At 44.1% G+C, this 27,189-nt stretch overlaps 1 protein-coding gene across 2 annotated transcripts in view; it reads right to left on the reverse strand.

Annotated features, from left to right (window-relative positions):
- The window catches only part of DOK5 (docking protein 5), a 45,480-nt gene extending 18,565 nt beyond the window's left edge, over nucleotides 1-26,915 (reverse strand). For both annotated transcript variants that reach the window (XM_055814514.1, XM_055814513.1), the window contains exons 1-2: nucleotides 26,426-26,915; nucleotides 5,295-5,402 (exon numbers count right to left, since the gene is read on the reverse strand). In XM_055814514.1, coding sequence (XP_055670489.1) covers nucleotides 5,295-5,402; nucleotides 26,426-26,491 — 174 coding nt within the window. In that variant the 5' untranslated portion in view covers nucleotides 26,492-26,915. The remainder of the gene's footprint in view (nucleotides 1-5,294; nucleotides 5,403-26,425) is intronic.
- Nucleotides 26,916-27,189: the final 274 nt, after the last annotated feature.

Genomic DNA, 27,189 nt, shown 5'->3' on the forward strand with positions numbered 1-27,189 from the left:
ATTAATCACCCATTTCCCAGCCAACAGCACAAGCAGACAGAGCTTCACCCTGAGACCAGATACACTCAAGACGAAAATGCTTCCATCCCTCCCATTCCCCTCAAAACCATGCCAAACACACAGTTTACTAAAAATGGTCTTTAGCATTCAAACCATTGTTTGAATTAGTACATTATTCTCAAATATGGGTGGCCTTTCACAACACAACACAAGGGAGTATATTTATCACCTACATAACTGCCACATTTAATGTTTTCAAGCATCTTGTGTTTTAATCTTAATTAAGGACTTCATGGTTCTGTCTTGGCTTCCTGAAAATTCCCCCCACAATGAGCAGAGGTAGAACACTTCCCAGGACACACCAGGGGAACATTTCATGGAAAACGCTGCTACCACTGCTGCAATTCCAGCCCAGTCCTGCTTGTAAGATTTGCCTGTACATAACTAACTTACTAGATAGATGTAACATACTAAAATTTTATATAGTTTAAGTATTTATTTAAAAATATAAATATATACATGAATAAAAAATAAAATCTACAGCCTTGCCTACATCTCCATTTCTTCAGTGGGAGAAAACATCAGCTGCTAATTTTTCACTTGCTCACATAAGGAATTGCACACACTGGCTGTAACCACGCTGTAATCCAGTATTGGCTTATTTGGAGAAATTAAAGCCAGGAACAATGACCAGATTTAGAGATTCAGTTTTTACCATCGCTCTCAGCGGCTGCTCTGCCACTCACAGGATCAGTTGTCCAGGCACAAGGTATGTCCTCCCCTATGGAAGGACACATACCTGCCCCACAGACCTGCAGTGAGCATCGCTGTATGGCATGACCATGAAGATACCAAAATATCCTGACAAGTTACTTTAATTCTTTTAAAACCTCAAACTAGGTATTTCATTCATAGTAAGTGATAGTATTCATTAAAATAAATGTTTAACAGCTAGTTATTAGCAGAGTGGTCATACTTCAAACATTTAATTTGCCACCGATACAGTTTTGCATCAGTAAGCCTGGAAAACAATTTACAAATTACACAATTCAATTTTCCAAATGGATTATTCCATAACTAGACAGAAAGACTGTTTAAATTACTTCTGCTGTTTCAAGGCAAGATTAATACAATCGGATTAAAACTTAGATCCCCTTGAGGAATCAGTATATTCCTGTCAGCGGTATGCAATTAGTTGGTTTTGTATTGGAATATTAAGGGTTCTTCTGGCACATAGAGAAGTCAAATGTCATTTGGAGAAATAGGAATTTCTTCTCTCCTCCAATACTATTTCGTTAAAGTACATGGTAATTTGTGGTTGATTATTTACATTTAATAGTGAAAAGTAGACAGCTACCTGAAAGGCAATTCTCTGCATAGATTTTGTAGCCTGGATCCTAATTATTTTTTCTCCCTTGTGGGACCAAACGAATTAAGTGGGCAATTCGCTTTGCGTATGCAAATTTCCAGTTCACTTCATAAACTACAGCTGGCTGTTCTCAGATGACCTGTATTTCAGGACACTTTAACCTTTCCACTTTTTAAAAAAATAGAACAAGATTAGGAAGTATTTAAAGGTCAATATTATTTAAAAAAAAAAAAAAAAAGTACTTCTTTCTTTTGTTGTTTTAGACTTCCAGTGGCAAGGATGCCAACAATCAGCCCCTGGTACAGGGCTGCAGAAAAGGGCACGTACATTATAGATTCAAAAGTGAATAAATTGGAGCCCCCAGTATAACAGAAATGCCACCGAGACACCTCAGAAATGCTGCTTGTGACCCAGACCTTGGATGGCGAAAGGAGAGACCTTGACTGGACAAAGGTGCCAAGGAGATGTGGCAGGGTCTCAGACCACAGCAGCTCAGCTCCAGCGACTGATACCACCAGGGTGCAAACAGAACAAGTGCTCTGGACAGCCTCTTCCTGCTAATAAATCGAAGTAACATTTGCACTTTAATTCATCACAGGGGGGGAAAAAAAAAAAAGAAAAAAAAAGGCAACAAAATGAAGCAATTTAACACTTCAGTGAAGGAGGCAGGTGCTATTGAAAAATTAGCTCCATTCATCATTTTTCTTTTTCTACCCTTTACAGTTTTATGATGGATTAAACCTTTCCTGAGATTGATGGGGTGAGCGGGGGCTCCTTGGGTTTCTAGATTTGATCCTGCTTTCAACAGCATTTGAGAATCACTTCAGAACCCAGGTAGGAAGTTAATGACCATATTTCTGAAACACTGGTAATCTGTGAGGCTTTTCTCTTACAGTATCATCCATCAGAATGGACTGCATTCATCCTCATATTCATTAGCACAAGCTTATGACACAGTGACACTTGACATGTTAACAGGACTAGCTGGACCTCTCATTTGTAGGATTAACTTTATTGTCAGGAAGAAGTAGCCTTCTGTCCAGGAGCGACAGAATTAGAATAGTCACCGAAAAGCCTCTACGCACCATCAAGCTGTTATTGCAACAGCTGCTCTTGCTGACCAAATGTGTGTCAAGACAACAGCAATGACCATCCTAGACCTCTGGATGATGTCTTGAGTACCGAAGTCCCATTAATATTATATATCAAAACCATGTGACAAGTAGTGTTAGTTGAAGACTCTGCCACATTAAGTTGTTTGTTGTGGTTTTTTATTAATAATTAACTACGTTTTTTATAAGAACGAGTTCAACTACAGAGCAGTATAGCACAGCAGTGACGTGTTCTTTTCCAACACCTCATATTTAACACTGTTAGAAGCTGCATCATTCACCACCTTAAGCTTTATAAATGTGTGAAATTCTATTTTAAAAAGAAACTCATTTTTATCCACCTGCGCTCTTCGTAAGGTAACACATTTTAACCAGAAAATGCTATTTAATATTCATTAGCTTCCTTTCAGTAAGGTTCATTAAAAATAAACAGGGCCCATCAACTTGTATAGCTGATGACAGCCTCATTTACCATCACAGCACAAAATCGGGGATGCTGCCGAGCCCCACTGCCAAATAGCAACACCGCCTAAGTGACAACCCACTGTCCTGGGCCACTACACTGAAACCACCCTACTCGTTTAGCACTGCTAATAAAAAAATAATAAATCATAAAATAAAAAATAATAACATAATAAATAATAATAGAAGAGAGTGTGGCAAAGAGGAGCGATAAACGTGGAGGGCAAATGCTTCCTGGGGTAGCTCCCACAAACAGCAGTGAGGTCGCAGCTCAGTGGTCCAGCCTGCCTGCATCCCCGTGGGCTCCCAGCAAGAGCATCCACAGCATCCAGGCTGGTGTGGTGCTGGGAAGCGAGATCTCTCTGCTTTATACAGGATGACTACAGGCCTTCTGGCAGAAACCTCAGCACTGCATCCCGTGACTGGGGTCTACATACCTGGGACCTGAAGCAGCCAGAAGTTACAGGGAAGGGCTCAGTGATGGGAGCTGGCAGTCCAGCTCAGCAGGTCCAAGACTCAAAGAAAACACAGAGAAGCTCAGACTGATCATCTCAGGTATATTCAGCTTAAGACTCAGACCCCAAGACACCCCACCCGCCCCATGAAAGGAAATAACCTATGAGGTCACCCCCAGTGGAACCGGTGCTTTCAGGAGTACACCTACATTCCAACTGGGTTTATTCCTCCAAAAGGTAGAAATTTCTCTGCCCACTTCCCCTCTCGATGTTTGGGTTTAGGTCTCCATCCTGCCTCAAATGATCTCTAGACTTGACAAAGTTCTGATAAAACCCACACAAAATACATGTGTAAGATGTCTTACTGCTAGGACAATGTTTCTCAAAACTTCAGCCAAGACTAGGGTTTGCTTTAATGGCTGTAACTATTAATATCACAGAGCCGATGATGTAGTTACCGCTTTCAGAAGCGGCCACTTAAGCAAACAGCCGATTCCCCATGACTGATAGTGGAGTTTGACCATTGTTTATTCCTGTCAAATAAGCTACCAGAGAAGTACAGAAACTTTAATGTATAGAAGACGTAATAGCTTAAAATTAAGTAACTGTTAACTATAGACTAATCTTGACTTAAAACTGAAAATCCCTCCAAGCTAGTGAGGCTTTCTATGGTGCTTTAGTCTGCAGATCCAAATATTGGAAACTGCTGTTAGGTTATATACGTGACAAATGAGCGCTAACCTACAGAACTTCTTGGAAGAAGATAAAAAAGTCAAGCCTCATTTAGATTCCTCTTGGATTTCATATCCATTACCTAATGTGAACTTCAAGTCAGCATGTGCTGCTAATGTATTGCATTAATACAGTGCAAGAAATACAGATTTGCAACAATAATTGACAGAATCATACTAATATAAAATCAGCATTCCACACAGCACTAGAAATTGTCTTATACGCACTGTGCCGCCCTCAAACATGTCAAATGCAAATTAAAAAAATGCACTTCTCATTACTTTTGAAAGTTGCTTAATATAAACTTGAATGAACTATTTCTGGGCATGACTTACTACAAATAGCCACAGGTTCTATGACCAATCAATTACAAATTACATGGCATGTAGACAGACAAGTCTGAATTCAGATTCAGTATTCCTGCAAGATTTCCTCCTAAATGTATGTCAGAGTGAGTAAATGCAGATCAGCCTCACGCCGAGCTGTGCTCGCCAACTCCTAGGAATTTATGCACATAATTCCTAATCTTCTAATACATTAAGCTTTTGCCAACAATGATTATAAATTAAAAGATTTCTTATTTTCATCTCCATGCCCAGGAGAATTACACATGTAAATTCTCAGCTGAATATGAAATATGCACGTAACTCCAGGGAAGTGATTAGTGGGAAAAACTTTATTCTTTTAATAGCGGTGAATTTAGCGAAGGTTTTCACACTATCATTGCAAGAAAAATTTGCACGTTGTCCTTCATTCCTGTCGCTGTCTATTTCTTCCCACAGATGCAAAATCCTAGTAAAATGGGAACCTCTAAGTATCCAACTTTTTGGATTCACGTGTTACCTTGGATGGTTGTCACTGTAATTACGATGAGCAGTAGTCACCACAAATTATTTCAGGTATGATTTTAAAGGGCTAAGGAGAGGAAAGGACATCTTCTTTAAAAATAAAGTAACTTCCCATTAGCTTAGCAAGACATTCACTACAAAGCAGAAAATATAACACCATGCCTCTACTCCACTAAAGGAAGGAACACACATGTGGGTTTAGGACCTTGACAGTAAAAAAAGTTCAAATTTTCAGGCCAATTAATACATGTCAACTTCAGATTCTACTCTTAATTGTAGGTAAAAAAAAGTTTTCAGAAACAACCTTGTGTCTTACCTTGTGATAGCATCTAAAGTAAGCAGCTCGTTCATCTGAGAATTTCTCCAGCCTCTTTGGCCCTTTGCTTGAAGCTTTTTTGAATACTAACCAGCATCTCTGGTAAATCTAGAAACACAAGAGAGTAAACTTGGTATCTCCAATGACTCAAATATCACTAATATTCACACAGAAGTTAAACTCATAAATCAGCTGTTGCTCTGGAACTACAATTAATGACTCTCAGTAGATTAGACAAAACATAAAATCAAGCTAACATATACTCACATCCTATTTCTTTTGAATTATGATACAATCAGAAATTTCCATGAAGACAGTGCATGCTTGTGTGAAAGGTGCTAGCAAGTAAGCTGTAATTATGGCTGCAAATGCAGGGCTTTCTAGGAAACAGCTTTTAAAAAATAAGATTACACACTTTTCTATATGGATTTGCTACTGGTTTCAGTCTTGCATGCTTAAGGCAGACATGAAGAAAGCTTGAGCAGACAGGTAGGAATGGACCTTCCATCACAAAAGTACGAGAGGTAAAACTGTAAGTGTATATTCTACACATAACGGTAAATGAGGATACATAAGGGAGAAGGAACTGAATCACTGGGTAATGAAAAGGACAGATCATTTAACTGCAGAAGCCAGAACCATTCTGACAACCAGCATTTTGCTTTCAAGGTCCAGCTGAATTTAAATTCAAGTTACTTGAGGCAGACTCTGACTGTACAAAGTGGTTGATAAACCACCTCTCCATCTACAGCATGAAGCCACTTCGATTCTCAAACTTCTGCCACCATTTCTTGCAATCTTCCCACCTATCCTTTAACCATGGTGCACTTTCTACCATCCTCTTACATTCAAAACCACAGCTATCATCTTAGATAACATACTGCCTGTATAGAAGGAAAGAATTATAAGCCTTGACAACTGCTCACAGCCTACATTTGATCAGTAATTCCAAAGTAACACCTGGTAAGTTAGAAATAAAACAAAACTGCCACTAAAATTAGTGTGATTTCAAAGAAAAATATCTGAGCCGCCATTATCAAGTAGTTCACAGCTCTGGCAGAGCTCCAGCGCAGCACAAATTCACAGGAGTGATCAGTGACGAGACCCATCAAGACCTGTCACTGCCTGCAGCTAACAAGCACCCAACAGGTACCAGCAGACCATGCAACCCCATCCTTTGAACCCTGGATGGGTTTCAAACCAACACATTCATCACAATATGATTATGTCCATGAAAAGTAGCTATAACTTTCTTTCTGTACCCAAAAATGGCTGTTGGTTGAGTAGCTGTGCTTCTTCCACCAGCTTTTAACAGTTTCTATAAAGCTGTTCAGAGAACCACATTACTCCCCTCCCCCCCCCCCCCCCCCCCCCCCAGCTTTATTATTCTGCCTCACATGTGGGCACTCACACTCCTGGCCCACTTGGCTGCAGAAACATTTAGCAGACGGACAGGCTGCTCTGATGCCAGGCACCAGCTGAACCTATCAAGATTTTCTTCCAATTTTCCAGCTTATTGGCCACTCAACCTGTTCTGTTTAATGCAAGGGTTTGAATTGAATCGTTTGAAAATTATGAGACACTGACCAAAACAACAGCTCACCACCAGAAAAGCAATTTAGATATGCACCCGCTTCGACATCTGCCTTCTGAGAATTTTGTGTGCTGGGCCCAGGTAACCTCAGCACACTTGACAAGAAACACTCTCCAAAACCCCACCCAGAAGAGACTGTCAGAAGTTTGAGTACTCAGCCTTTATGCTTTTCAAACCCATATAGTTTTAACTTCAGCAATTAGAAGCCCGTAGAAGAGAACGGAATCCTTTAGTAAGGCATTTGCCATTGTACGGCACACACGAGGACAACTACAACGTGACGATGTCCTACTCAGACCATCTGCACTCAGAAGCACCTCTCCGGGTCAGCAAGCATCTCAAAGCTGTAGCTGCAACAGTGAGCTCGGCAGCACACAGAATCAGGGGCCAAACAGGACAACAGCATTCTAATACAAATAAGCAAATAAAGTTTTGCTCTGCCTCCAACTGGGTGCAGATCCAGTATGGTTATTGCCCTCCCAAATGGCACTAGGAGCATAAGTACTATTAACAATCCGCTTCAAGCATGGTAGATGGCTCTGAGTTGGTGCTACTGGAATTTATTACTGCAGTTCACCAATGACTAATCCGAGAGTAATTCCTGGATTTAGATCAGAATCAGGGCACAGCTGGAGAGTGAAAAAAGCCTGTCACATATAAGTACCTCCAAGGATGTGAAAGCCAAATCAGCCTACAACATAAATACTGGTCTTTGAGTTTTGGTTCTGATCCCATATTACAACAATTCCCTAACAGAAGAGTCCCAGGGTTGGAACACATTATGCCAGTAACTCAGGACAACACCATCACAACCCAACTACACCTATAAAGAACAAATGGCATTCACGAAGCTAACTCGAGCAAACTGGTGGCAAGTCAGTTCATGAAGGTCCTTCCCCTGAATTTCCTCCTCCTCTGGATGTGCCAGTCTCTCCTCCTAAGGAACCTCTAGGCAGAGAGATTCTACCACAATAGTAGTTTAAAGTAGAATGAAGTATTTTGTTTTCATTAGAGACAATGAACATGGTTTTTTTGCCTGAACATACAGTTCAGAATCCCATTGATGTTAGTGATCTGATGGTTAACTCCTCTCTGATGAGTTTATATAAACAAACTCAAAAAGATCTATTCCCTCACTTGAAACCTGCTTAGCACTCTCAAAAATGAGATAATGGAGCCATCAAAAAGGGGTACTATTATCACACTCTCATTTTTACACTCCCATGACACACATATCTCACAGGTGAACATCCAGCACCACCTGAACTGAGCATAAACTACATGATCCCCTAAACCTCTAGCAATAAAGCAATAAAAAAAAGGGTGTTGGACTAGGTGACCTTTAAAGGTCCCTTCCAACCCAAACCATTCTATGATTGTATGAATAACCAATTTGGCAGCATCTGCCTAGGAGCACTGTAAGCCCTTCAAATGCAGTCGATGCACAGAAGAGCTGTTGTTGTGCCCAAGACAGAGGGCTAATCACAGACCCTGTTACGAGCTACAATACAGAGCAAGCAATTACGTCTTTGATGCCATTATGATCTAGTGTGTGTCTGAAATGTGTCATTATTTCTTCAAGTTGAAGATGGCATGTGAACCGCCTACGTTGTTACAGCTGTTTTGACAAAAGCAACAAGAACCTGCCCCAAATGCTCTTAGGTGCCTATTCCATCATGAATCAGAAACGGTGTGGCCAGCAGGGCCAGGGCAGGGACTGTCCCCCAGCACCTGGCACTGGTGCGGCCGCACCATGAATCCTGTGTTCAGTGCCGGGCCCCTCACTGCCAGAGGGACACGGAGGGGCTGGAGCGTGTCCAGGGCTGGGAACGGGGCTGGGGAAGGGGCTGGGGGGCGGCTGGGGGAGCTGGGGGGCTCAGCCTGGAGAGGAGGGGGCTCGGGGGGACCTGATCGCTCCCTACAGCTGCCCGGCGGGGGCTGTAGGCAGGTGGGGGTCGGTCTCTGCTCCCAGGTAACAACTGACAGGACAAGAGGAAACAGCCTCAAGTTGCACCAGGGAGGTTTAGGTTGGATATTGGGAAAAATGTCTTCACTGAAAGGGCTGTCAAGCGCTGGAACAGGCTGCCCAGGGAGGTGGTGGGGTCACCATCCCTGGAGGTATTTAAAAGATGTGTAGTTGTGGCACTTAGGGACGTGTTTAGTGGTGGACTTGGCAGTGCTGGGTTAACAGTTGGACTCAATGATCTTAAAGGTCTTTTCCAACCTAAATGATTCTATGTTTCTATGAATACTTAGCTCACTTATGCCTCAAATCAACATTTTCACTACTACTCCATGAATAGGAATTAGTTGAAAGTACTGCTGTAATTACTTCCACTCCAAACACTTGGGCTGACAGTGATTAGATAATCCAAACGGCAAATCAGGATCTGATGTGCTGAGAGAGAACAGTAATAGCTGTCATTTGCATAACACCTAAAACTTACAAAGCTCTCCCTGTGAGATCTTCTGAGAAAGCCTAACTGAAAATTTAATTCAAGTATCAAAAATTAGCATCTACTTCCTATGGTCTCTCCTGAAAATTTGCAATGTAAAACTCATGGGAAATAATGTGCTTGTATGAAGTGGATCATCCAAAACCCAGATAGGTGATCCAATATGCATGTCCAAGGTCACATCAAAACACTTCTATTTTTGGCTCTAAAGATCAGCTGATATAAATCATTAGCACAGCTGAAGTCAAAGGAGGAGTGACTTCAAAGGAATGATGCAATCTGAGTATCTGGATTCCTGCCTCTCAGTGCTATGCCTTCAAAACCAGGCAGCATTGCTCAGCCGTTCCCATGCTCCCGATGCTGGAAATACACTGAAGCAAAGGAGATATTAACCTCAGCTGGAACTGGTCCCCATCTGGCTGAGTGAAGTGGAAAAATTTCTTTTGACTTTCCAGTGTTTCATGGTTCAGTTGCGATTTGAGAATACTCTCGTGCAGAGAGGGAAACTGAAACCAGAGGCTTTGCTGTCCTACGTGATGACCCAAACCCCTGCACCATCCTGGAAATGAGTGTGGGGAGGGAGACCGTCCTCCCCACCCCTCAACTGGTCAGAAAATCAAGATAACTAAGAGCTAGATTTCTGAGTGCCTAAAATGTCATTCTTTATACGTGGAGCACTGTTCCACGTGAGAAACAAACATTTGAACTTTGTAAAATCTGCATTGCAATCCAAAGCGAGTTTCCCCCACCTCTCAATACTTTTGTTCAGCAACTGATCTAAATAAAGCATCTGGAAATAGCCATGTATTTAGAAATCGGAGGGGGGAAGGCTATTTTTTATATCTTGGGGAAGGGGGGGTTAAAACTGGCTATTTTTTAAAACTAAGATACGTGGCTTCCACTACACTATAGCAAAGCAAGGCTATTTTATTTCAGGACCAAACAATCTCACCCCTTATTTGTTTGTTATTTAAGAGGGATATCGAGGTCAGAGACAGTAGCACAAAGACTCATCTGGCAAATTTCTCCTTTGCGAACAAGAGAACCTTCAGGGAAAGCTGCCCTATTTTATTCCTGTGTTGTGATTTTCTGCTCTCTGCCCTAAAACAAAGAATTCCAATGAACTGCATTTACAGGGACACTGAACTTGCTGTCAAATAAACACAAACTCTGTTCTTTTTAAAAGCTGAAAGTACCATCATGCAGCTTGGGATGATGACCAGAAAGTCTGGGCTACTGCCAGGAACTTGCCTTTTGTGACCCTGATAACCTCTAGAAACAGATAATCTGGTAAAGGCATGGCACGACAGCACAAGCTATTTCTCACAGTGTGTTCTGAGCTTTTATTTTTTGGTAGGAAAAAAATGCTGCCACTTTATCCAAGGCTGGTAGCTAGCTCACCCACTGAAGTACCCCAGTTGCATATTGAAAACTATTTAAGTATTTTTGCTGACCTTTGCCAGGGAATCTCCAGTGGGCTGCAGTTCCAGGTACAAGGTCCCTTCCAACAGGGAGTTGTTCCCACAGGAAATTAGCCAGCTAGTGCCAAGTGTTTGGATCTTAATTCTTCTATATAAAAAAAAATGCCTTAATATGTCACTTCTGATTCAAAAGGCGGTAAAAAGCCCTGAAATAGAATTTGTAGCCTGAAGGAAATTTGTGAGGAGACTGGATCTAGAATTTTGCTTCGCATCTAGAAAAATGAAATACTGCCAACAAAGGGAGACTGCAGCTCATTCATTGAATTCCAATCACTCCTCAGGCATATCTGAAGCAGTACATCTCCATTAGGTAGCTGTTTCTTCATGGAAAACTGGAGGATTGCTTTCCAGTGAAGAGGTCTAGGTATCAGCAAGTATGATGATGCCTTATGGATCGTGTTGAATGGGACTGTGCGGCTCTAGTGAAGACCCCACAACCTCTCTGTGACTTGACAAAATCGAAGTGTTCCATAAGGTTATGACTTGCCTTTGCTTTTCCAGCCCAGCCTTGTCCCTGGCCCACTTCATCCCCATACTGGCAGCTGTGTTCAGCTCTATTTCATTCTGAAAAAACACAGTGTAAGTATAAAAAATTACAAGTAGATGGATTTCTAGAACCACATAGCCGTAAACGTACCTAACTTGTACTGAAATGTGTTGAGCATGACTTAGAGTGCACAGAAACATGGCCTGGTTCACTGGCACTGTAAATTAAGCAAAGTTGTCCACATGTCTGTAAAGATACTGCTGCACTTGACAACAAGATGAATTCACTTTCCCAGAATACCCATTTAATGTGAGTGTGTTATGAGTAAGCAATAATGCGTTATTCATTGTGATCAGGTTATAATGACTATATAAATCAAAGTTGGTTTATATCAAGCTATCTTCTTCTCTGGGGGACTAAAAAATAACAAACCATAATCTAGATTTCTCCTTCCCCCAAGAAACACCTCTGTGGAGAGATAAACCTCACTCCTTCCACTCATTCAGTATACATCTTCAGAAACAATATTTTACGACTAAGAAGTCATCCACGGCTGCTAATAGGGAATGAAGCTGTAACCTTGTCCCTGTGCCTGTTCAGAATGCACAATATTGCTCAGTATTGCAAAGTTTTTTCATCAAGTTACAAAATCCAGCTTTTGGCACTGGCCAGAACTTGCTATAAGGCCAGCGCACAAAAGAACACTTCACAGATCTTTATGAATCTATACGCCTTCCTTTACTCTTACACTTATTCATACAAGTCACAACAGGTGCCTACTGTTCTAAAATATAAGGCATTTTAACTAGTCTTTGAAACTCTCCAGAAAACCTTTCTTTCTAGCCCTTCCCTCCCAACTGGAATTGCATCAACCAGATGTGGGATTTCTGTTAATGGTTCAGGCTCAGAACTCAAAGCCATTCCCCCAGCCTTAGTTTAAAACACTGAACAGCTGGATTTGAGCCTATAGATACATTCCCATTTGGCACACTGGTCAGAAGGCAACCTTGCTCTATTTTATTTTTTTTTTTTGGGGGGGGGGGGTCCCCTTCATGATTACATGGGATTCATTCCACAGACAAGATTTAGTTAGTGCCAAAACATGTCAGCAACTGCAAGTCTGTGTGCTGTGACCTAGGGCACACTGTCCCAGCCATGGCAGGGTGGCGAGGAGCGTAATCTAAGCACAGACAGTACAATGGCTCAGCCAAGATTACCTAACAGTTCAGTAATGCAGCCTTTGTTTTATTTTGTGTCTGCACTGTGCTCCGTGACAATGGACATTGACGGGGAAGCACAAGCAGCATTTCACAGGTTTTGCTTGTAACTGGTATATATTAGTCATTGGTTCAGACAAAGGGGAAAAAATGCTCAGCAAAAATGCTGCCGGTGCCGGCACAGGTCACCCCTGGCAGATTTCAGATGAAATGGCAAGAAGGGATTTGCTGATACATTCCAGCCTGGTAGGAGATTATTTTATTTTTTTATTTTTTTTTTAAAGGGACACCTGGGAGCTTATGAGAGCCCTTTACAGTGAATCACTGCAACTGTCAATACAGTAGTTTAGAAGCAATGTACCCCTTCAAATTGCTGATGCACTCAGCAACTGGAAGTCTGGAGTTCAGAGGCATCTTAATTACAGATCCTGGCCAGATGATGAAGCACATCAGAAGTGAAATCTCTCTGATGTACAACCTCTTGTGAGCTTTGGAAAGACACGGTGGTTCAGTCCGGAGAGGGTAGAGAAGACACCAGACTTGGGTGGCCACCTAACGCAGCATTCTGGACCCCAAGGGGCAGGGAAAGGGCTCCAGGAATGCAGGACACCCAGGAGGATGGCACCTGGAACAGAACAGTGATAGCTGACAGTGCAAAATGTCATTAAGAAGACAGGGCTGGGATTTAAGACTTCCTTATCCCACATGAGTATCGTGTTTTGCAAAGGAGTCATTTCTTTCCCTCTCTACCTAGTTCATGGTGCCTTGAATTTGCATTGGCAGGTGCTCCTTACATGCAACTCACAGGAGGCTTGTTGATAAACTAATGTGTAAATAAATTACACTGTGTAATAAACTACACAGGAAATGTAAGGGAAAAGCAATCATGCTGTTTGATGTGATGGAGGGCAAGATGGAACTTGACTCCATTTTTTAGTTTCTCTAATGACTGTCTAGAATTTCAGCACCAAAGACATTAAAGGCAAGACTCCAACTTCCACTTTACTCTCCCTGCAAAAATTATGAGTTGGATGCAGTACCATTAGAAAGAGAGCATGACCTGAAATACCCTTCTACTTTCAGGCCCTTCTTTATGGACTTACAGCCTTCAGAGTACAGGGTTGCTGGTTTGTTGGTTGTTTTTTTTTAACTCATACACAGAAAAGGTTGTAATTCTGGGCTGCATAAGGCCATTAGAGGAGAGTGCCTCCATGTGCCAAGAAGCACTTAGAGCAGAAACTCTCTCTCGCTAGTGACAGTTTAAAAAAAGTCAGACCAGAGCTAAGTATCCGATTTAGTTCCTTGAACATCTGCTAAGCTTTATATATGGGCACAGTTAATTCTAGGCATGAAACTAGATAGGAGAAAAATCAGCCTAGGACTCTTAACTACTAAAGAAAAAATACTAAAGGCTTCAATGCAGACTGAAAACTGACTGTGTGCAGCCCGCTTGTGCTGGCTGAGCTCTGCAGAGAGCAGCTGGACGTGCTGTCCTGCTGGGTCAGGTCATTAGTGCGGTCCAGTAAATTAGTACAATTTAGTCCTGTGCTAGAATTAGGTAACTGCTGAATAACTTAAAATGACTGTGATGAATTATGGTTTGGAATTATTCTTTTTTGTTATTAAGTATCTGATTTGGTTACTCTAATTACATGGGCTACAGGGGGAAAACGGCATTGATACAGCTCATTAACAGTTCACAGAGCTCACTAATTAGTACATCAGATGCAAAGAGGTGGCAGAGCACACATGCGCTAGCCCCTGGTAACAGCCGCTCACAGCTCTGCAAGAACCCCCGCTCACCTGCTCGAGCCGCGGCGGGGAGATGCACCCCTGAACCCATCTGTCAGAAGGTGCAGACGGGACCTGCTCCATGTCTGGAGAAGAGCTGTACTTGCCCACCAGCTCCCAGCAGCAGGCTTTGCTCCAGCCCCCCCAGAGCACACGACCATTTGTAAGAGCTGTATTCCAGAGCTGGACTTGTAATTTCAAGACTACACGCAACGAGACCAAAAAGGGCAAAGAGTGCCTGTGAGTTAGGCTTTGATCGCACTGAAGTAAATTCTCCAGCAGTAAGCTGCCAGCATCCAAAGCCAGGCACGGGAGAAGGGCTTTAGTTTCTCAACCTTCAGCGTACGACTAGAACAATTCTGCTGTACCTGTTGCCACTTGCCCACCTGTTAAATTCAGTTAATGATGCTTGTTATGTGCTGCTTGGAGAGCCAAGGATGACAAATGCCCTGCAAGCCCACAAGGAACAGATGGGTATAACTGCCCATTTCTGGCCTGCTGTCATTCTTTCCCATTCACCAATTAATTTTCCTGCAAGCTTCAGAAAGCAGCGCAGGTTCCCTGTAACAGAGAGATTACCTCCATCCCTACAGACACCCTCCAGACACGTACTTGAAGTCTCAAGGTTAGTTCATCATACTGTCCCAACACAAGATAAACTTATCTTATTCCTTCCACATTTTTCTTTCCATCCTGACATCAAAGCTATGCAGTCATAGGTCATTCCCCCAGCCTCTCTGGCGCTTGGATCAGTTTTAAAATCAAAGCCAATCCGCATGAAAGAGCAAATAACGCTATCAAGTGAGTCACTGCAAGCTGGACTTCACCAAAATATAGGGCTTTGTTAAGAGTGACAGAATTACAGCCCATTAAATCATAGTAACAAGCACTTCGGCATTGCCTTACAGGAGTGCAGCCAGTAATGGAAGCCGTTTGCCTAGGCTGCTGGATGGGCTGACACTGTTCGAAGCTGCTGCAGGGCAAAGTCCACAGCAGACAAAATGCATTTCCTTTTTCAAGCACCTTGGTGCACTCAGAGCGATAACCTGCAGCGTACCCTGGGTTACTGAAGGTACGTGCAAAAAAGATCCAAGCCAGAGCAGAGCCCAGGGGGGCTGGGGTCAGTGGCTGGACCCCATCCTGGGTACAAACACCTGATCCTGCATGTAAGAGCTCCATCGCTCTGCCAGAACTTTCAAAGCTACCGGCCAGATGACACATGTCATCAGTTTGTCCCATATTTTAAAAACAAAATTCAGTTTTCTAGTAAAGGCACAACTGAGACTGGGCGGAGGATTTTCTTTGTTCATTGTGGAGGAGGGGGGAGTTCTTTTGTTTCAGGTTGGGGAGGTGGACCAATACTGACTTAAAGAACCAGAGATTAAAATGAGGTTCCCAGAGCCAGTATTTCCCTAGTCGACTTCAGCTTTCCGCTGGCTCTCGCAGTCCTCTTGCATTTGTTCAGGCTAATCTACACATTAGTTTAAATGGACAAACCCAACTTCTACTAGTTTCTCATGTCCCAGCTGTGTAGTACTAATTAAAGAAAGAGTTCAAGAGTTCATTCACATTTAGGTAGACTCCATCCCCAAGAAAGTATGACTGCTGCGTAAAAATGCTACAAAAGCTTAGCAGAATAGTGTCTTAATTTGCACTACCTCATTTAACAGAGAATAGCCACTTGTATTTTACCATAAGCACTGTGCCACTGCCACTCAATAGTGTGCAGTTAATCGAGTACCATCAGCTAACACCCATCCTCACTGGTGTGGAGACATTCGTGAGAGCATGAAGAGGAATTTTTCCTTTGCCGACCATAGGACATTGATAGTTCCCCAGATAAACATTACTTGGTAAGTAAAGGGACAATTTAATCTCCTACGTTAACATTACTGGGGAGAAATACTACTGATTTTATTGTATTGGTATTTTATGAATTGAACCAAGTTACATTATTTTCAGTAAAGGGCAAAAAAACCCACTATTCATTCCAATAGCTTGAACTTTCACTGGTATTTCTGACAGCACTTGATGAAGTCAGACGAGAAGATAATAGAAACAGTCCATCAGCTTCCAAGGAATAGCTAAAACCACACACACAAATTAAGATGTCAGTCTCAGGTGCAGACCTTGCATCTGTTACTTTCTTTCAAGTGTTTCCACAAACACTGCAAAATGTTAATTTATCACCCGTCTAACTTCAAGGCAATGCCCATATACACCAGCAGGAGAATTACCTTCACACTCTGTAACGAATTGATGATGAAAAGGCATCAAAATCACGAAAGATTAAATTCCACCTGTTTATAATGGGCTTTTCTTTTTCTTTCGCTGCCTTTACAACCATTCTTGGCATACCCACCCGTATGCAGAGCAGCCAGTGCGGTCTCCTCCAGAAACCAAACAGACCTTTGCCCAGCAAAGGATGAGTAAACTGCAGGACTGGGACCCACAACTGGCAGCTGAGGGAAGTGTTTGAGAGAAAACCAGAAAGAAAAGGGTGTTCTGGGCAGGTTTGCGTTGGACTTGGTAAAACGAAATCTCCATCTTTAGAACAAGATAGCAAATGGGTAAGAACCACTTGTTTACTAGTTAACTCAGTTCATGAAAAAAGGCAAATTTGGAACCTCATTGTTTTGCTTCACAAACTAAGCCTATCTTCCAAAGAAGAAGGTGGAAGGTAATTTGCCAGAAAACATATGCTGGAAAGCACAAGAAAAGCTGTTGCTGCTCCTAAAAAGAGCCACCATCAAAACAGGAATTTCATCATCTCCCATGTTCTACCTCTTGGAGAAAAACTGCAACAGTTCACAGGCTTGGTTTTTAGGATTTTGGTGGTAGGGGGTTGGAACCAAATTAGGCTCTCTTTTGTTTCTGTGCACACAATCCTAAAGATCAGATTTGCCTATTTTTAAGATACACGAATCTCCAGACTTCCCAGTTCCATTTAGAATCATAGCTTGGGCTGTGAGTGATACCCAAACCAAACTCAGATGCTGTCCCAAAATGAAACTTGCATAGGAAGAACAGTGTGATGGAAAGCCAGGGGGCATGGGGAAAATAGCAGACCCTTGCTTGCCTGTCCTGTTTTCACAAGGCAAAAATTAAGATACCTCAAGAGAAGAAACAAAATGTAATTCCACCATGTGAGTTGCAAAACCTCCTTCTAACCCATCTAGAATGCAGTGCTAAGCACCCTGGTCCTCTAACACACAGATCACACAGGGCGAGCAGCCCTGAATGACAAGCACTGCTCGCTTTTCTCCAGCTCATCTTCCTTCCTTCCATTCCAGAGGTAACCCCAGCAAGATACCTACTGATTTGGACTCAAATCCCATTAACTTTGTGCCAGAGGAAATCCAAAGAGGACTTGCCCATGGGCTGATAGATACAATGCCAGCTGCACTAGGTCTTGAACGTTTCCTGGTATCCCACCCCTTATCAGCTGAAGGGTAAAAGCTCAAACTTCCTAAGCAATACTCTGGATCCTATCCCTGCTACCACTGACAAGTTCCAACGGTAAGAAATCTTAATATCTGTGAATATGTTTCAACACCTTATTTAACAGTTTTCTAAAAATATGAATATCCAATGAGCTTATTATCTTGCAGGTTTAAGTTGGTACATAAGAAATTTGCTCAGTTTTTCTCTGTCTCGATGCTTCCAGACTGAAAGGAGCTGTATAGGTGAACACAACAGTTTTATTAATAAGCTGCTTCAAATGTAGATATAAGCAGACAACTTCTCCTTCTCCTTCTCCCCACTCAGCCTTACATCATTCTTGTTTCCAGTTTTCACAGCTCATACTCTTAAATCCCCGTATTAACTTTCTGGCATGCTTATTCCAGCACCAATCTCTTTAACCATATGGTTCTAGTCCTGCAGATTGTCTCTCCCCCATTTTACCTCTCCTCCCACAGGGTTTCACAGAAACAGTGCTATGCAAAACTTGTAAAAGTACATGTCATTTTAAATGTTCAACACCAATCTTCTCATCTTCTCAATGAAGTTACAGAAGTCAGTTTAATTAAAATCAAGAACAGAAACCCCTGAAAGCTTTATGTCTTTTTAGCTTTTGACAATCAAAAATTTCTGCTGAAGTTTAATGAAAAAAAAAAATGGCTTAAGTGGACAAGTCCAAAACTTTATACAAACGTTCCTCCAAACTTCTAAGCATGAATCAGAAGGTTTCCCATCTAGTCCTAAATCAAAGCATATGCAGTAAGCGTTAATTCTATACTTCCTGAGGAGCAGTCTATAGCACAAAATTGTTGTATTTTCCCACTTAAATCTAGCATATGGCCACTGTCCAACACATAAGTTCTCATGCAATACTCAAATACACAAGAGATTGACATCATTCTAATTATAGGTGAATGATCAATATTGCCAGGAAAGCATTAATCAAAGTAAGAAGCAGGCAGTCCAGAAACCCAAGAACATTTTTTCATTGAGTTTTTAAATGAAGCCGGAAATATCCGAGTACTTCTCACGCCATTCCACTTAAGCAAGCATTTCGTAGAAACAAGCAACTAGTTACAAAATTGTGAAGCAGTCAGCTCCCTCCTGTCACAAACTGAGGATGAAACTACTGCAAATTCCTGCTTGGGGTTGACCCGAAGAGCCCTGGTTCCGCACGGGAGGACACCACTTATAACACATTCCTTCACACTGATGTGATTAGGAGGTTTTGGGCTAGTCAGACCCATCGAGCAAAGAAAATTGACACGCACAGATCTGGTTTCTGTCCTCAACAAGTTTAACTAAAGAGGGAACAAGTCTACTGTTGCAGTTCAAGCAGTCGCTTCTTTTAGAATAGCCCCAGTTACTCTTACCTACTAATTTTTACTTCCCCGATTTCACCATGATCAGGACCTTACTGAATTTAGTTAGACTGGTTCAGACCAGCGTTAAACAGCGTTCAGAACTACAGCACCCACACAAACTTTTGCTACTATATGTTAATGTGATCCTTGCACCAGTGAGATCGAGGGCATCAACACAGCTGCTTTCAGAAGTACAACTTTCTGATTTTTCCCTACTGAGCAGCCACATTCCCAGTAACATTCAGCACTGGCATAGGGCCACTCTTGTCACGAGCCATCACCTAATCATGCCCAAGTTGATTTGGAGAGGTACAAAAGAAACCAAATCATGCTGCCCCATCAGCACGGGCAAGGACACCGAGGAGGAAAGGCTGAATGCCCTGACCCACACCACCCCAGCACCGCCAGGAAAGGGCCCTGCAGAAGGAGCAGTCGGAAAGAAGAGGTCTGGGCTGAGCTTAGTTCATCTGCAGCTCTTCAGACAACCTTGTTGCTAGACGTATGGGCAGAATTTTCTCCATCTTTAACACAGGTGTTGAAAGCCCTAATTTCAAACTCCGTTCTACACATCTGATCCCAGAAGGTCTGGCCTCATCAGAGGATAACGACAGAAACCCTCCAGGCAGGGCTGCTGGAACATGCCAGATGCTGGACAACCCGGTGCTTGCCGTGACTGAAACCCTAGAGGACAACGGCCGATCTCCGTGTCCTTAGGAAACTCCCATGGACAAACCCAAGTGGTATCAGAACTGCACTTTGGGGCTTCAGCTGCTAAAACCCCACAAACCCTCACGTTGGGTGCTTAGATCTTTTTCTTGGATCCAGCCCAAATTTCTGTGGAGGACCCACTCTAACAGACAGATGAGGCTGATCATTCCTTGCATAACAAGGAGGTGGCTCCAACAGATGGGGTTACAGACAACCCCAAGAGCTGGCTGCACCGACTGCGGATTTAATTAGAAGTGTTGTTAAACAGATCCAACTGCAAGCACAGTTCTGTGCCTCGCCTCGTAAGTGCAAAGTGGAAGATAGATACCTCATGAGACAGGATTCTGCAAAAATCTGTTAGCACCGTCTCCTTTGCCAGACAGAGGTACAAGAAACAGACTGCTAGGTAAAAAAAAAAAAATAAAATCTACTTTACCTCTCTCTTCCTGTCCGTGAGCTTTATTCTGTGACAAACAGATACATAAATCTCTGCAGAGACCTGCATTTTTAGGAACAGGACACTTAGCTGTTACCACAGATCCATTAAAGTCAACGGATCCTCCCAAATAAGTGTTTTTAATAGCCTGTAATAATTCAATAGTAATACAAACTTGTGGAGCAGATGCAAATCTCCACATGCAGGCAATGCCTTCATAAAATCACGGCAATAATAAAACAAACCAGACTGCCTGTTAATAATACCCAATTTTGAGAGCTCCAAACATTATTTTTAGTGTTCAGATTGTTTTCCTGGGTTGTAAACATCCCAGTTATCTAGTTAGCAATAGTATATGTTCTAGAAAGATAAATACTTTCTAAGTCTTTTCTAACTAACAGCAATTTGCCAGGACTATTCATTTTAAGTACCTCTGTCATGCCAAAGCAATAATCTATGTATATTAATTCAGCAGCATATGCTGCCCTACACTTTTCTAATTTTAATAAACCTGCCTTCTATAAAAGAAAAAACTTCATCCTCTTCTAGAATACAGGTCACCTTAATTTTCATATGCAAATCATTTCAGCATTTCCTATTCTGCTTTTAGATAACACACGACCTTCTGTGTTTTCTTGAATCTTTGTGAAAACATGCATTTAAGCTTGGGAAGGCTACTTCTACGCCTGCGAGCGTCAAAATTGTTTTAGAGCTCCAATTCTTGCATCTTCACCATGAAATTAATAGACAGCCAACCTGAAATAACATGTTATGAATAGCCAGGAAACAGGAATAGTTTCAATATTGAAGAGAAGTTTGCTGAAGCAGAAAGCATCACAACTGTTACATTATTTTTGCTTTATAATGAAAGAAATAAGTATGCAAACAACTATACATTCCATTTTTTTAACCATAATTCATTCCTTGTTTCAACCTGGATTTATACTGGATTATAGCAGAGATGCGCTGTATCAAAAGTATTCCAGAAAAAAGACATTTTAGGGGTTTTATTAGCAAGACAGATAAAAATTGCTTCGGCGTGGGGAAGTTTGTGACAAAAGGGAAGAGCACATGAGAACGCAAACTATGGTAGATGGCTCTACATCTATTTTTAAGCCTTAAATTTTTAAAAATGCTGTCCATTCTTGCTGTTAGATTTTTCTTGGAAGATTGTTCAGTAACACAGTCTCCTCACATTGCATAGGCAGAGCTTTGATCCACCTTCTATCGCAGCAGGTCAAGCATCACAGTACACACAATGAAGCTCAAAACGATGAGTTTTGAAGTGATGCTCTCTAAGAAATGGGGATACAATGGAAACACTTGCACATAAGCCAGATGTGTTCATAGTAGACAAAGGTTGCGTGGAAGAGTACAGTCATATTTGTATCATCTTAAGGTAAGCTCAGAAAGGTATTCTACTCCTCCTGGAAAGCAGCAACCCGTAAGCCACCACAGCCAAACCCTCTACTGGGAAGAAGATCCTAGTTTCCAAGGAAGCCAGAGAGAATGTTTTTTGGAAGCCAACGTTTTCCAGTCAATCAAGTATCGTGCAGAGCCAAACCAGACTCTACAAGGCTCTGCATAGCTGTGAATATGTACAGCTCCTTAATAGAGACATCTCTGCTCACCACCAGCACATCTCAGCTGGTTCTTTGAGGCACTTCTGTGTGATCAGCACTATTTCACTTTTAGCTGCAAACAGCTCAAGGCAGTTGCTGTTCATCGAAGAGATTGTTTCCCTCTGACACTAACAGTACTTCATCACTTAATGCAATAAGACACGCCAAGTGTGTTACTGGCGTACCAGAAACTGGGGGCTGACAGCTAACCCCATGGCATCTTGCTCCAGCAGCCTCCCATACATCAAGAGGCAGGGACAGGCCAGATGCCTGCAAACTCCACGGGGTCTTCCAAGGGGAACAGCATAGTCTTGCAAGCCCCGCATGCAGGACGGCAGCCAGCTGTCTCCTGGTGCCACACCATCAGCGCTCCCAATGCTGCCTCTACCCTGAGGAACAGGGTTCAGGAACATCACCTGCCTCCACTCTGAGCCTCCAGCACTTACTCCAGCCGACACCTTGACAACGACAGCAGAAGACATCCTTAGAGCAGCTTCTGTGCTGCATAAGCCTCGCCCAAATTGAAATACAGTGTCCAGCAAACCTGAGTTTAGATGTGGACGCAGGAAGGGTAAGCTAAGCCTTAACAGCAGGGAGTTCAATAAAAGGGTTAGACTGCAACCAACACACACCTCTGGGGGCCTCCGACCCCACCAGGAGAGGTGGGCTGGCTGCACCTCGCAGAAGAGCATCAGTTGCCCATTTCCTTTTAAAGCTCTTCAGGCTCACCGGTGTAACAAAGGCCCTCTATTTCAAAGATTTGTTCCTGTTTTCTAATTGTTATTTGAACACTCCGTTGAGCCAGTCCAACCTAAAATGAAAGCTCAAGCGTGTTCACAAGCGGTGCACATCCGACCATCCTTAAAATGAAAACACAAGAACTAGCCTTTTCATTAAGGAAAGGAAACATCTCCATAATATCTTCCCCCACAGAAAGGTCACATCTGTATCACAGAAAAAGACATTAGTTGAAAATCATAAGCACAAAAAAAGCCTTTTCAGGTACAGAGGCTGTAAAATTACTCCCTTGTTTCACTTGTAGATACAAAGCACTTCACCAGATGAAAGGTGACTGCAGGCAAAAGCACTCGGTGCAACAGCACATCTTCTTTCCCAAAACACAGGTCCAGTGGTCAGCAGTGGTCACTGATGGAAGCACTGCTCACCCAGTAAAGCGGGGGGGTTTTGTTTTAGGGAACTCTGGAAGGTTGTGCTTTTACACCGTCAGCAGTTTTCTAGCACACAACCTCCTCTGTGTTACTGCTAATGACATAACAGAGAGAGACCGTTGGCTGAGGGAATTATTTTTTTCCCTATAAGGATGGGCAAATAAGGAAGAGCACGCTTTCTCCTGAATATATTTGGCGCTGCAGAAGATACATGTGATACAAATGTTGCTATGGAAACTATTCTATTAAATAATATTAAATTAAATTTACATATTTGAAGTGCACAAAAACAGTCCAGGTACAAAACTAATTAGCCTAAATTCAGTCTTGAAATTACAAAGTGGGGCCTATCAGAATTGTCATTTTCCTTTTAAAAGAGGTTTGGGTCTCAGCAAGCTGCTTCTCCACACCCCTTGCTTTTCAAATGTAGCACCTGCACCCCAGATATTCAGAAAAGTCATGTCTTGAGATAATCTGTAGATACAAGGTCTGCTCCTAGTTCCCTTGGTGATGGAATTACCATAGCATTAGAGAGAAAAACCCAGGAGCTGAATTCAGCCTGAAAAGACAATGCACTGATTACAGCTGTGCCACCATAATATTGGAATGTATTTTGATAACTCCCACTTACATCTCACCACACACACTATTGAAATCCCTCTGAACTAAACAGGAGTCCTGCAAGGGGCTGGAGTAGGCTTGGCCTTCCTCATGTTTTCACGGTATGGGGAAGTTCTTTGAAAGTTAGTATTTTAAGGTCTAAAGTTTGGGGGTTTTTTCACCTTCCCACCTCCAGCTCCTGGGTGTCCAACGGCCCTCACCAACATAGCTACTAAAAAACAAGCCCTTTGCATAGTTCCTTCCCCCCTGAAGAAGCCAAGCTCACATTAGCCACTGAGTAAGACTGAATTCAAGCTCTTGCTAAAGCCAGGCGGCAGCCCCAGGTGCTCAGCCAGCTTCAGCACCAGCCCTGCACCCACACACCTGCAGCAAGGAGGGGAATGCACAAAGGACACGTTAGCTAGGGCTGCACACCAAGGAATGGGTGCTAACAGCTACACTGCTGCTGCAAGCAACACAAGCTTGTCCTGGATTTAAAGAACTCTGGTTAATCATCATTGTCCATTTCTGCTCAGGTGTTGTCAATCAGGGCACTGGGCTTTTAAGCAGCTTACAGAAAACACAAGTTACAGGAAGAAATCTGCAGCCAGGTTTCAACCATCTGTTCTTAAGCAGTGGGCCAATACTCTAACTGAAAACTACAAGGAGAGAAAAGCATTACTCCTGATGAAACTACTTCTTTCCAAACAAACAGAGCAGCAAGATTTGATTAGGTCAACTCTCCCTCTCAGCACAGGCCTCTGTCACCAGATCTAAAGCAGCAACAGGCAGACCACAGCAGTTACTCCCATCCCTCCTGATGTCCTCCACAGCACTGGAAAGCCGTGGGGACAGCACGCCCAGAGTCAAGGGCGCCTCAGGGCAATGAAATCCGAACAAATGAAGACACTTTAACAAATCTAAGACCATGGGAACTCTCTAGGACTTTACTTGGACTTCTCCACAAAAGCACTTTCCATCACCCCTTTCACGCTTTCCATTGATAACGATATAAATCTTTGGGATCAGAAGGAGCACAACCAAATAAAGAAACCATCTTTTCAAAGAAAACATTTAACATTTATTCCATTTCGACGGCCTCACTGTCATACTCCATTTCTCCCCGTATTTTTGCATCCAGCTGTAAAATGCATGTCTACTGAGAAAGCATAGAACTCTTTTGCTCCACCCCACCCCCTCAAAGTGTTTTGGAAAGCCTTAATTAAGGCAAGGCACAGGCGCGAACAGAATTCACACCTCTCTCAGAGTTCACTGCGCCTTATCTACGTGCCCATTGGGTTTCACTGTTACAGTATGGAAAGATGTGTTGAAGTTTAATCTTACCCTTCATTTATGCTGGAACAAACTGAATACTAATATACATTCGGCAATGAAAGGATAGTTGCAAAACACTAATTCTGCCGAATTTACTACAAGTTCTGTCATAATGTTATTTCCATCTGTCACAGAATCATGCAGTTCTTAAAGAATGAACTATGCCTGCAAGTCCAGGTACGAGAAAAATAGCCTGCTGGAATACTTTAAAATGCTTTCCAGTTTCCAAGTAAGTCAGAGAGATGCAAGTTACCAAAACTGCAGAGAAGCCACTGAAGACGGATACAAGAGAAGGAAACTATAATTGTACTGAGCCAGCAAAAGCTTTCAGATGACTGCGTGCACCCCCCCGTAATAAAACTCACGCTACGGACAATTCAGAATTGCCAACCCATCAGTTCTCAGTAAACCCAAGAAAGTGGTCCCTTTCCCGTCCTGAGAGGCAGATATATCTATTAAAACATTTCATGCACACAAAGCCTCCCTCCCTGGCCTGGCTGGCTCCCAGGGGTGCGCAGCAGGCGTGGGGCGCGCAGGTCCCACCGCGGCTCCGGGCAGGGGACAGCGACCGCCCACGCACGGCGGGACCAGCCCACGCGTGGGGAGCGCACAGCCCAGCCGGCTGGTACCTGCCCCTGCAACGGGGAACGCGCCGTGGCAGCAGCAGAACAGCCATAAAACAAGTTTAAAATTAAATAAGGAGCTAAAGGGGGCTTTGGGGCTTTTCCTTTTGCGCCACTCGGGTGAACTCAAAAGCCCTACAGACACCGCAGGGTCCTCACCCGTTCTACGTAACCCTCCAAGCCCCGACGTGCAGCAGCCCGCTGCCGGGCACCGCCGCACTTCAGCAGCCACAGCGCACTCCCAGCCCCCAGCGCTGCCCGCTCCCCCGGCCCCGCGGGCACCCCCGGCCCCCTCCGGCCAGCCCGGCCCCCGGCCGCTGCCCCGCTCTCGCCGCGCAGCCCCGCCGCGCCGGCCCGAAGTTGGCGGCGGCTGCCCGGCTCGGGAAGGGCAGTGCCGGGCGGGGGGGGCAGCCCAGCCCTCCGGGCAGGCAGCATCCCCCTCTCCCAGCGGGAGAGAGAAAGAAAAAAATATTTTTCTACACACACACACATATAATGCATATATATATATATATATGCGCATTTAGCTACATTTATCCTTCTCCCCCTCCCCCCAATTTTTTTTGTTTCGTGTCTCCCCTGTGCAGACACCCACTGAGCTCAGTTGGCAAAAAGAAAACAAAGGAGTGGAAGAAAAAAAAAAAAACTGAAATAACAAAAAACCAACCCAAGCAAACAAACAACAACAATAAAACACACAACAACAACACACACATATATATATATATATAAAAAGCCCAAAGGCAGGTGCCCCTCGGGCGAGCCCGGGAGGGGGCCAGCACTCACCCCCAGCCGCCGGCTCCGGATGCGCACGTAGCCCTGCTTCACGATGTCGTTGAAATTGGAGGCCATCCTTCCCCCGAAGTTGGCGGCGGCCGGCGCCGCTCAGGCAGCCCGCATGGCGCGCAGCAGCCGCCGCAGCCGCGCCCCGCTCCGCACCGCACCGCCCCGCGGAGCGCCCCGGCCCCGCGGCGGGCCGGCCCGGGGGAAGGGCCGCCGGCAGCGCCCGCCCCGCGCCTCCCTCCGAGCCCCCCGGCCCCCGCCCCGGGGGGGCTCCGCTCCCCTGCGGCAGCGCGGAGCGGCCGGGCGCCCCCCGTGCCGTGCCCGCGGGAGGGGCGCCTGGGGGCCGCGCCGCCGTGCCCGGGCCGTGCGCTCCCCACCCGGCTTTCCCCCGGGGGAGGGGGCTTTTCCCGAACGCCCTTCAGGCGCCCGCCGGCCTGCGGGTGGCACGGCCCCAGCCCCGCGGCCGCAACCCCAGCCGGTGCGGAGCGGTGCGGAGCGGTGCGGTGCGGGCACCCCGGCTGTGCTGCGTTTGCTAGGCAATGTGCGGGGGCGGGGAGGGCAGAGTCGGGCCGGCCCCGGCCCCGGGGTTGCCTTCTGCATCTCCCGAGCCCTCCTCCAAGTGCCAGCAGATAGGGCCAAGTGCACCAGCGAGCCCGGGAGAGGGGGCTCCGGGGGCTCCCCATGGGTTACCTGTTAGTGGTGCGCTATAAATACTGCGTCCTGAAAGAGGGACCGGTCGTGTCTTCACAACATCTTTTAATAGCATT

Source organism: Falco peregrinus, chromosome 9, assembly GCF_023634155.1.
Source record: "Falco peregrinus isolate bFalPer1 chromosome 9, bFalPer1.pri, whole genome shotgun sequence".
Taxonomy (NCBI): domain Eukaryota; kingdom Metazoa; phylum Chordata; class Aves; order Falconiformes; family Falconidae; genus Falco; species Falco peregrinus.